At 29.6% G+C, this 12,596-nt stretch overlaps 1 protein-coding gene across 1 annotated transcript; it reads left to right on the plus strand.

Annotated features, from left to right (window-relative positions):
• The first annotated feature begins 1,106 nt into the window (after positions 1-1,106).
• On the plus strand, positions 1,107-4,782 carry LOC146994196 (uncharacterized). The gene is made up of 4 exons (XM_085826463.1): positions 1,107-1,239; positions 2,023-2,130; positions 2,639-2,826; positions 3,935-4,782. Exons 1-4 carry the CDS (start codon positions 1,193-1,195, stop codon positions 4,441-4,443), a joined length of 852 nt encoding a protein of 283 aa, XP_085682589.1. The 5' UTR covers positions 1,107-1,192; the 3' UTR covers positions 4,444-4,782.
• Positions 4,783-12,596: the final 7,814 nt, after the last annotated feature.

A 12,596-nucleotide genomic window follows, 5' to 3' on the forward strand; every position in this document is an offset into this window, starting at 1 on the left:
TTTAGAGTTTCCGCACTGTAGATAAAATTGTTATCTTGTGTACAGTGCTCGCTCTGAACTCGTTGAGTTTGTTAATCAAAAATTCGTTAAAATTTTACAAAATATGAAACAGATTAAAACAAATTCGAAATTCTGCCGTCCAGATGCCCATGTTCGGGTGCCGGATTACATTATTCAAAATTTGATGGCTCTAGATACTGTCCTTTTTGTCACAGTGTCAGAAACATACATGTATTCATGCAGATTCGTCATTATTTAATTTCTTTAAATATAATACAGGGCGATAATATTTGGTAACAACAATTTGCAAGGAGACACGGGCATTTATAGTGAAACAGCGCAAAATGCCGTTTCGTGCTAATAAAGTAAATTAACAGTAAATAAAAAAATGTACCCAGAACTAAAAATAAATTTAAAAAATAATCACTATAAAATAGAAGCAAAATTAATTATTACGGTTAAATACAATTTTAATATTAGAATTAAGTGTAGAAAAATTAAGGAGTCAAAAGTGTTTATCACTATGATGTATTATGAAATATGATTGAAATGAAATTCCTTTATAGAAATTGTGCTATAATACTCATTTATAATTTTAAAAAAGCAGCACAAATTAGAATTTTAAACAAAACTTTCAAAAATTCGTTTTAAATATTTCAGTATTTTTTACTTATTTACACCAATAAAAAGCATAAAAATTGCAAGAGGAAATTGCTTGTTTGAAATTTTCTATTAGTTCAGATTTAAAATATAATTTTCTAAAAGAAGTATTTACAAATTTCCTTACAGCATAGGAAAAGCTGAAAAAATATCCAGTTCTGAAATTATGCAGTAAGCTTTATAATTATTTGGATCGTTAATTATGCTTGATAAATATGCTAAATTTTTAAAAACCAATCTCAATTTCAAATATAAAAATATGTAGAAATTCTGATTTGTGAAAGGTGGCGCTACCAAAGAAGCTATAGTGAGAAGAAGTCAAGCTTCGACTGCACAGCAACGCCACGGAGAAAAACTGAGTCTAAAATGTGTCTTTTTTGACAACTTTACAGGCGTAAAATCAGGTTCTCTGAAATTCATTCACGCATGCGCGCTAGAGCCAGAGAGTTTGTCAACAACATCGTAGAAGTCGTCATAGCGCGCCATATTGAACGCTAAGCACGAGGATTTCAGCAATTTTGAACATTTGGAAATGGAAAAAAATAATGAATCACGCTCTAGTGATCCTGCGTGTGAAAGGTACGTAAAAATATTTAATTCTTATACCTTTTCATAGTAGAATTATTTTTTAATTACCAGAGTTATGTTCAAATCCATTCCATAACATGGGATGGTAATCAAATATCATGTAATGAACGATTATTAATTAAGTTGGCATTAAAAAAGTTAAAAGTTTCATTGGAACATTTTATTGAAAAATTATAATTCCTACTGTTAAAGAAATCAGAAGTATTTCGAAAAATCTCTATCAAAGCTTCTTACGCAAAATTAGTATATTTGTATATAATTGCGAGGATAAAATCAAGCAATCATGGATGATTTACTATGATTGCTAATGAAAATTATTTCAGTTCTTCATATCCGATCTTTCCTGCAGTTATATGTAATGTATATTGCAACTTCTTCTATTTTCGTTTAACCAGGTATCAATTTTTTAGTTCATGATATTTTCTAATTCTATACATTGAACATTATTTATAATCAAAGAATCTTTATAATAAACTATTCACAGATATCATTTTTTTGCTACTAAGAACTGCAATATTATCCCAATTTTTAATTATTTTTTAAATTAATTTTTTAATAATTTTTCCAGTTTTAAAAATAAAATTATTAAAGTAAATTAGCTGCATAATTCTGGTGTCATGATATTCATTGGCTCTTTTTTTATTTTATTTCAACCTTGCAACTTAAATGTATTCTGTAAATTAATTATTAAATATCCATATTTTATTTTTATATTCAATTTTTATATATTCTGTACTGATGTGATTTAAATCTTTGTAATAATAATTCATTTAGGTTAAATGATCCTTCACCAAAGGCTTATGTGCGTTGTGTGGTGTGTAATGCCAATTCTTGGTATTTTCCTGAAAGAAAATTCTTTCGGTTTCCTAAAAATCCAGAGAGGTAAAAATTTAATTTTTATTTTAAGTTATAAGTATTTAAAATGCATGAAAATAAGTACAGTATGACAGATGAAGAAATTTTTTTAACTTTCTGTTATTTAAAAAAATTATTCCTTTTCAAATGAAAACGTTATATTCATTAACATACTTTGTGTGATATTCAATGTTGCCTTATCTGTTTAGCCTAATTATATATACAATAGTAATAAAATATTTATGTAAATATTACAAAATCGTAGAAGCATTAGTTGAATATATGCATCAGCTAAAATGAATTTTTTCATAAGCAGAATGCTTAAAAATTTAACATTAGTTTGAGTAAAATGCATAAATATTAATTTTTTTTGTACATAAATTAGTACTTAAATGTTATCTACATGTCAAATTTCTGGAAAAACTAAAATATGTATTTGTTTTGCACAGTAATAAGTTACATTTTAAATGAATGCTTAAAACTAGTGTTCCTGTGTAAAGTAGGTGTAAATTTCATGTTGTTTTAACTTTTATAGATCAGCACAATGGCTTGAAGCATGTAGAATTTACTTGATTGGACGTGACAAGGAAATATTAAAGAAGCCACCTTCTCTTTTATATCGAAGTCGTCTTTGTTCCGCACATTTTGAAGACAATGCATATTCCACAACTAAGAAGCATTTTTTGCATTCGAGTGCTAAACCAACAAAATTTGGTGAAACAGGTATGCATTAATTTCAAGTTTATATATTTCAAAAATTTTTAAAAATTTAACCTCTTATATATTGTACTGATCAACAACTTACTATGTTATCTTAGAAAGAGAGTAGTCTGCTGTTTTTAAAAAGAGTGATAAATCTTTTTCTGAAGGATAATTTAGTTGAATCTCCCACAGAAATTTCATTTGTTTACATAAATAATATAACTTATTTATTATGAAAGGACTCTTCTGCTGTTTCTTACATAGTCAATTTTGGTATGAGAGAATGTAAAGTAACCCTTTTTTAAAATCCATTAAATTTTCCTTAGTAAATCCTTTATGGATATAGCAGAATGTTCTTAGAATATGATGTAGCAGAATATATTTACGCAAAGTATAATTTTAGGCTTTGAATCAGATTTACAAACTCAGGATAAAGGAAATTAACAATAATTAAAAATAAAATTAAAACTTCGGCTAATCTTTGGAATATGGTAACTGGTAGTTTGGCGACATTTTGGTAAGGCGATAAAGTTTACTAGCTAGGACTTTAGCAGTGTAAATGGATAAAGTCAAGAGTGTACGCAATGCCATTTTTGTGCAATTCTGTGATGTTTTTTTAAGTCAAAATAGATCGACGTATACATGGATGATACCGTGTATGTGCAATTCTTAACGCTGCAAGCAGTGGGCGATTCTGCACTTTCTCCCAAATTCGCACCTAATCTTCGTGATGATTAAGCACTTTTGTTCCATAAAAGTTCTAGCATAAGCGTAATTCGGCTAGCAAATTGTTGGAAAAAAATGTTGAGTAGTTAAAAAAAAAAAAAAAAAAAAAAAAAAAAAAAAAAAAAAAAAAGGCCTTTATTTTGTCAAAACAAAATGGCGTCAAAAAAAAAAAAAAAAAAAATAGCAGGGTTGGTCGCCAAAAAATCGCCAAGTTACCATAATCCGAAGATTAACCAAAACTTCTTTTCTTAAAACTAAATGTCAAACCGTGTTAAAGGTTAGTTAAATATTTATTTGTTTAGAGATGAAATATTCATAAAATAATTAATTGATAATGATTATATTATGAATTATTATGCATTAGTCTTGTTATATATATATAAATTTTCTTTTTCCTTCCTAGCTGATGAGCTGTCCAGAAACGACAGAGTTGTAAATGTTCATCAGCTGTCTATGAAGTTGTGCTCGAAATTGCAGCAGCATGCAATCAGTATCGATGATAATTCAAGTCCTTTGGCAGAAACAGATTCTGACACTTCACAAACAGATTCTGGCTCTCTAGAACTTGGTTCACACCAGCACTCCATAGAACTAAATAATATCACCGAGACACCAAAAAGATTAAAATGCAACAAAAATTTAACACCAAAATCTTTAAAAATAAGGCAATTAAGTCATAAGCTGGCATATTTAAAACGAAAACATTCAGCAAAAAGGAAAGCAAATAAAGCTGGAGTCGAAAAGGCACTCCAGCTGATTAGCTCATTAGTTAGTTCTGTAGTTTTCACTTTTATAAAATCACAAATAAAAGCATCAAATGTGTCAAAATACGGACGAAGATGGTCACTGATGGATAATTATTGCCTATCTTGTTCATTTGCGGTTTTGCAGCTGAAGATGATGGTTCGGTAAAACCATCGAAACTAGTCCTGTGAAAATTTTGTGAATTAACGCTGATTTTTGTTGTTTGACTTCTGAATCATATATTTTCTTTTCAAATTTGCCACCCCCTCCTTTTTTGGGGGGAAAGCAAACAATGAATTTAATATGGAAAATAATCCCAAAATTTTCACATTCTCTCAAAACTGTTTTTAGTAGCCATAAGTGACAAATTCAGATTGTTTCCAAAACAATATTGACTGAATCTAAAATTTTCAGTCAGATATTGAATGTTTCTTAAAGAACTAACATAGATTGTTTGTTATTATATAGAAGTTATTTTTTAACTATTAGCTCTTAATCTCTAATATGTGCTCCTAAACATTGGGTATTACAGAGTTTATTATTTTATGAAAATTACTAATTTACAGAAATATGACCTGTGTGAGATATAAGTATTTAAATTTCAGAATAATTTGATTTCTAAAAGATATATTATTGTTGTAGTTTCTGCCATTAAAGCTATGCTAAGAATGTATGTTAGTATACATTCTTAGCATAGCTTTAATGGTTTATCTCCTTTTTTTGTCTTTGCTATTTTTTCTGTATGATAAATCTAAAATTTTATATATCTCTAAAACAAAAATTTATGAATATTTTACCAAATTTTTTGTTTAAATAGTAGAAAAAAGAATTTCTAATAAAACACATAAATTACAATAAAATTTTAAAATGTATTATTCTTAAAAAACACGAAAATAATGTCATCTAATTATTGTTATACTGTGTTAATTGATATATCTTTAAAAGTTAGCTCAGAGAAAACTTATTTGAAACAAAAGAGGGAAAAAGATTTTATCAGCGATTGTATGAAAAATCATACATTTGCTTGTTATATATTATGTCATAGTGATTTGATAATTGTGTATCTTAGTATGAAATTTTGTGTAAATAAATTTTTTAATATCTTAATTTATATGTGTTGTCTTTATTTCTTTCAAGCTGAATAAGCAAAAATCTTTAATAAAATTGTATTGAAGAGTGCATCATTTATTTATTTTAAAATTGCTAACGGTTGATATGTATTTCAGACTATTAAATATATAGCCTTTGTGTGCTTTGCCATATCTCAGTAATTCTGTCATGTGCAATAACAAACGTTACGTTTATTAAATTGCGTACATACGTACTACATGGCATTTAAAATTATATCATATTTTAAAGCCGTAATTAAACGAAGTATTAAACTAATAGTAACCATTTATGAAATATTTAAGTATTAATATGAATAATTATGAAACGAAAAAAGTGGATGTAAAATAAAAAAATCATATACTGCAAAGCAAAATTTTCAAAAAAAAAAAAAAAAAAAAAATAGTAAAAGCTAATTATCAAATAAAAGATTTACGCTTTCTGCTTCACGAGCGTTTAAAGTAAGATCGATTTTCCGCCTCGACTACACCCTGCGTGTTTGCTTCACCGCATACTGACTTGGATTCGAAATTTGCCTGAGGGCGAGCCAACTGGTTTACATTGTGTCTACGAGAGCTTGCTTTTCCCCTAGAGATTCTTTGGCGCTACAACTAGCGTCATCTTGACAATTATACACGCTGCAATAGGCAACCAGTGTTAAATTCTGCAAGTCGTCCCTACTCCCTCAAATGTGATCAAAATGACAGACGACAACGCCACAGTCGAGGGAGAAAAGCCGTTTGGGTTAATTTATTTCTTATAATGTCCATGTATGTTAGAAAACCAACCGCTTCGCATCTATTACACAAGGCAGTTTCATTAAAATATCGAATACATTTTTTGAAGGACACTGAAATCGTTACTCGATAATATCCTCATCGCTTTTATTTTATTCACATAGTGGTGGTAATGTGTTTGCAGTTAAACAAGTTTATTATGCTATGTAAAGAATGACTCGCGAAATGAAAGTTTAATTGCAAGGGTTAAGAAATTTTTAATCTTACAGCTGCTTCATGAATATCGATAAGAATCGAGCCTTTTTGTTTGATAAAATTTGTTTGCTGAAACTGGAGTTCATTTATATAAAAGAAGTGCCGGAGCCTTTCATTTAGAGCTCCGACTAGAATGATGATTTCGGTCAAAATGTGGTGGAGTACTGGAGTCAGACTAGTGTCGGCTCTAGCTCAATTTAAGCTTCGGCTGTTGAACTATTTCACCATACCCTTAAGTAAACCTTGAAGTGTCATCATAAAACATGCTGAACAGAAACTTTACCGATTGTGCTTCTGGACCAAGCTTCCTCTCAGCTTTTAAAGAGGATCTTGGTAGCACTTGTTCTCAGATGCTCTATGGAGTAACTTTGTCCTTACAAGGAGAATTCGTACAGCCCTCTAACTACTTGTTGCAGACGGATCTTACAGTGTTTCTCCAGAATCTGTGCAACACCATGCAGGAATTATCTCCAACTTCTTTTGTACATATTAAACTTTCTGGTTTGCGCACCCCTCCTTCGAGACTTTTATGTTTTTGCGCGCAATAAAACAGTAAAAATACCATTGAAGCTGTCGCATAATGCTCCCTATCACATTGTCAAACGGACTGGTGAACAGTTTACCATTCTGATAAATGGAATAGGATCAGTTAATGAAGTTAAGCTTCACGATGTATCACCAACAAGTCTGGTTAATCCTAGTGACAGTTCACCACCGACTCTAGTTATTTCTAGAACCAACGACTCTAGTTATATCTAGAGCTAACGACTCCAGTTATTTCTACCCAGCTCAGCGGAATCATCAAACGAAGTACCATCTTTACTTCCGGAGAAAAGTACTCGTTCTGGTCAAATCCTCGCTACGTATGCTGTGTCAGTACCTACAGTATTTGAAGTAGGGCCATCAGTAGCATAGCTAGAGGGAGACAAGGAGAGATAACTGTACCCGGGGCAGCATTCAAGGAGAGCCAAATGGCTGTGAGGAAAATTTAGAATTAAATGTTTTCCATTCTTTTAACTCTAAAGAAATTTCATGTATGTAACTGTATCCGCATATCAGTGAGTAGTGTAGTTACACTCTTCACCTGCATATGCATGGATCCTTGTAACTTGTTTTTGTTAAATACAAAAGTTATGTTACAATATTGATTTAGTTTGTTAAGGAAATTACTTCTCTTCCAGTATAAAGAGCATGTGTTATGAGTTTATACGCTATAGGGATGTATATGACATAGTATACTTTGGACGAATATGGTGGTTTAGCGGACAGTAAAAGATGTTTAATGGGTTATTAATTATTTAATTATTTATTTAATAGTTTGTCGGAGAGTAACAGTCTTGCAGAATAAAAAATACAATGTTTAAAATAAAGCCAAACACATTCGAACCACAACACAAAGAGCTACCTACTTAACTTGAGACTTTTTAATGGGAACTGGCTCTTAGTATATTTATATTACACAAAATTTCTGATAACGCCCATGAATCTGGGCCGTTCGTGGAGATTTGAATTCAGGTCAAGCAATCATTGCGCAGGGATCTTGATACATAGAGAAAGAAGTTTTTCTGAAATTAATTACCAGACATGCATAGCACAAAAATTTCTGTGCAACTTTATTCACAACATAATAGCACCATCTATTTAAAATATTATTTATATGTTTACAAATTTATTCTAAATAGGGCGTTAAAATTATCATTTTTCGATCGATTATTTTTTATAATTTTGGGGGAGGAATATTTATTATTTCCTTGTACGAAGTAAAGTAACCTTGAAAAATTTCAGGTATCATACTTCAACGAAAATATCCATTTTCACCGCTCTTGAATCCATTTGAACAATGTTTTTGCTTGCCATCTTATGTACGGACAGAATTAAGAAATCTTTTTTTTTTTTTTCGAAACAGATTGTAAAATGAATTTGAAATGGATTCAAAGGAGAATTTTTTCGTTCTCGCATAACTCAAAAATTAGTAGCCATAGAACGTTGAAATTATGTACATGGGACTGCTATAGCATGTAGGTGTGCACCTCTCTGTTTAGTGCAATTGGCCGCACCAACCATCTATGAATATATATGTAAAAGTATAAAGTAGTAAATCATAAATAACTATGATACCTCGACCCGGTCAGCTTAGTTTTTTTTTATTCTTTTACGTTGGTAAACTTTGCATTTTTTTGCTTTAAAAGTGATGAAATTATGTTGTTCTTATGTTCCGATTAAAAGGTTTATGCCTTTGGCTAATCTGCATGCAATAATGGCAGATTTAGCAACAATTTAAAAGTTTAAGTGATGCTAACCCAAAAGAGACCGCCATTTGTTTGTAGTTGAAATTCTTAGTAAAACGGCGAAATAAGACATTTTGTGCACCAACTTCAGTGTCCTTTTTGTCAAGCCGGACCAAAAGTAAACTTTAAATTTTGTGCACCGAAAACTCTTTTTTCTGGCCGACTTACCTGTTTTTACGTATAAAACTCTAATTTTAATTCTAAAACGCCTTTTAAACTGTTTTTAACTGTATTTGGTGTTTTAGGTTTTCTGTATTTTAAAATTTTTAATGAAGATGTTTAGAGTTTTCATGTATTTTCGGCTCGTCCCGTAGTGCAAACTGAATTGATTGAATGAGAAATATACCTCTAATGAAATTCGAGAAAATAAGTTTAAATGAAATGCAGCAAAAAATGTGTATAATTTAATAGACCGTAAAAGTCATGCTTTGACCACACCAGATATTTATACTTTGTTTCTTGATGGATTCATTTTGTTTATCGAATTATCTCAGTGATAGCTTAAAAGAGTAGAAGATAATAGAATGTTTTTAATAATAGAATGTTAAGTATATAAATCTACTTTTCGTTGTTCATATATAAATCTTGTTAGCCATAAAAAATACCTTCTTTTCTAAAATGGTTTGGTTTATTAAATAATGGCAAGGCACACTCGGGTTATCTGTCACAGATTAGAGACGCCTTTGCGGAGAACTTTCTAAAGGAAAGCTCATCGGACCGAGCTTCTAACGTTCAGACCGCTCCGCCGTTGGTGGACCTTCTCTAAAATCATTATATAAATGTGGTGAATAAAACAGAAAGCCATTTTTCTGTCTTTCTGCAATAAATCATAAATTTAATATAAAATTCAAGTGCAAAAGTTGAATTTATTATATTAATGAATTTATTGTTTGTGATTTTGCATCAATATCATCGCGACCTCCTTAATTTTAAAACAGTAACAATAGAAACATAATTATGTGAGTAGAAAATAATTTTATTTTTGTTAAAATAAAAATAAAAAGGTGTTTAGCCAAATAAAAATTAAATTTATTATTTAGTTTTTGTCAGAGACATATATTTTGTATTTTTCTGCAGACATAAGAATACTTTATTTTATTTATTCTTTGTATATTTTATATTTTAATTTATGTAATTAAAAAGAGAGATAAGATTCTGTGATTTTCATTACAATAAATATTTAGCTACAGACGAAAAAAAAAAAAAAAAACCCAGCCACATATCCAGATTTTTCGAATACCTAAATGACTTGTAACCTTTTTTGTCTGATATTTGAAATTCAGCCTTCCAATAACATGTCACTTGCGGATCCGCCTCGATTGTGGCCAACTAATACATAAAAAGCGTTGATTTTACTAATTCGGAATCCACTTACTCAATAAAGAGTAGTAATGCATGATATTTCTTAGGGATTTTAAAATGGTAGCAGATCTGATTGCTGCTCTGTAAAATGAACAAATCTTTTCGTTAAAATGAAATTTTAGCAAAATCTAGCGCTTAATTTATAAAATTAGAAGTTTCAGAGCCATATGAAAAGCTGTCAAGAACAATAAACAAAAATGAATAAATACAATAATAATAATAAATAACGAATAATTGAAATTAAATAAAAATCCAAAATAAAAATATATTGCTAAGCTATTTAAATCCATGACAAATAAGCAGATAATAAATTTAAAAATCAAAGGAATTAAATGAAGTAATAAAACAATTGAAAATTAGTAAATTGATATAAGAAACTAATAATAAATTATATAAAACTTGAATGAAATACTCATGAAACAAATAAAAGGAGGGAATAAATTAATAGTAAGACAACCTGATACAGAGGTTAAAATAAAAGTAAGCATTTTCAACAATAGTCTTCGCTGTCAGATAAAAATGTGTAATTATTTTCATTTCTGATCTATTAGCATCCTTTCTTGACCAGATGTAGACAGCTCTAAAAGTCTCTCTTCCTGATAAGATCGCATTTCGAATTCAGTGTTTTCTTTTCCGCCGCTCAAGTTTTCCAGCGTATTTTGCTGTTTGTTCTGAGTGAAACTGAGTCGTACATTCAATATTAAATATTAATACTTATTTTATTTAATGTTGTATTTATTGTGATTCAGTTGCTTAAATAAATAACGGAGCTGTTCATATATGAGGCTCTTTCATTTTCATTCGAAATATGAAAAGTATCGGAGCACGTTCCGGCTGAATTTAAAACTAGGCACAATCATAGACATAGAATTACTAATTATTACTTCAGTTTGTATTAATTATTATACTTGAAAGGCCTAGTGTACTCCCTGTGCACGGCTTAATTTCTAAAATCAGAAGCGTTGAAGTTCGATGTTAGACTATCAGCAATGGTAAGCATAAATAAATAAATAATAAAAATATAAATGAATTAAAATGATTTATGACAATGAATAAATAAAATAAAAATAAAAATAATGAATAAATTTAATAATAAATAAATAATAATGAAATTAAATTAATAACAAAACTATGAATTAATTAACATAATAAAATTAATGCAAAAAAATTATTATTAAAGGTAATTAATTAATATCATAAAATTAGTAAAAATTTATCAAGTAAAATGAATAGTAATTAAATTAATTATAAATAAATTATCAAAATTAAAACACAACACCAGAATTTATCTTATTTGGGGATCTAGCTGGAATTATTATTTCGCTGAAATACCCAGAAACACCGGAGCCGAGTTCGGGTTCAATTTAAGCCCTCGAAAATTATCTGCGCTTTAAAACAACCTACACATTTGTATGGAATTATCTCCCATTCATGTCTTTGGCGGCCAGCCAATTTAAAATGTGGTTTCTCAGAAGTGCTCTGAAGCCATGGACCTTATAAGAGATAGACTAACCCAGTGGGCGGGGTGCGCGTCACCTGCATGTCCGCAAGTAGAGTAGGGACGATCTGGTTTACTTTAACACTGAAAGCTATGGCGTCTATAACTGTTTTTAATTATTAAATGTGATACGTTGTAAAGTAATGAGATTATGAAAGTCACAGTTTTTTTTCAAATAGGATTTAATACATCTCATTAGAGCACTTTTTACTGCCTTTCGCGCAATTTTTCACGCGTAATTCTTGTACAAACATCCTCACTTTGATTAAACGGTAAAAACTCTAAGCATAAAACTTATGAACTTAATTTTGCGTAAACATAAAGCAAAATTAAATAAGATTCATAGTACGTGATGCTTTGAAATAGATAAAGTAAAATTAAACATGATCTCATAATTTTTTTTTAATTTAATGAACATTTTCAGGCAGTGATTTTCAAAAGTATAATAACATTACAAAACGATTATTTATTTGATTATATCATCATTAAATTATTAACATTAAAGTGGATTATTTATTTTAATAAATTATAAAATTCGGAGCATAAAATTTTCATAAATTTTCATAAAAATTAGAAGCACACATATTTTATATTACACCCCAAAAGGAACCTTCCTTTAACGTTTTGTGTGTTACCTATATTTATTGAATATCATGTTCTTCGCCCGTAAACCACATTTGAAACATCGCCCGTAACATTTGAAACAGCATATCTTTAGAATTTCCGCACTGGAGATAAAAATGCTATTTTCCGTACATTGCTCGCTTTAAAATCGTTGAATTTGTTAATAAAAAATACGTTAATGTTTTACAAAATATGAAATAGATAATAAAACAAATTCGAAATTCGGCCGTCCAGATGCCCATGTTCAGGTGGAGGATTACATCATTCAAAATTTGATGGCTCTAGATACCGTCGTTTTTGTCACAGTGCGAGAAACATACATGTATTCATGCAGATTCTTCGTTATTTAATTTCTTTAAATATAATACAGGGCGATAATATTTGGTAACAACAATTTGAGTTAATCCCAGGTAAAAAGAGCTATTTCTTGAGCTCTCAATAAATGTCTGG

This window comes from Stegodyphus dumicola, chromosome 11 (assembly GCF_044657685.1).
Source record: "Stegodyphus dumicola isolate Sdum_Otavi_A_Nest chromosome 11, ASM4465768v1".
Taxonomy (NCBI): domain Eukaryota; kingdom Metazoa; phylum Arthropoda; class Arachnida; order Araneae; family Eresidae; genus Stegodyphus; species Stegodyphus dumicola.

Bases quoted from the DNA above. Each gene is read 5' to 3' on its own strand.
- LOC146994196 (XM_085826463.1), top strand. From the start codon at position 1,193: ATGGAAAAAAATAATGAATCACGCTCTAGTGATCCTGCGTGTGAAAG. The intron at 1,240-2,022 runs GTACGTAAAAAT...TAATTCATTTAG, and splicing joins AGTGATCCTGCGTGTGAAAG to GTTAAATGATCCTTCACCAA. The intron at 2,131-2,638 runs GTAAAAATTTAA...TAACTTTTATAG, and splicing joins TTTCCTAAAAATCCAGAGAG to ATCAGCACAATGGCTTGAAG.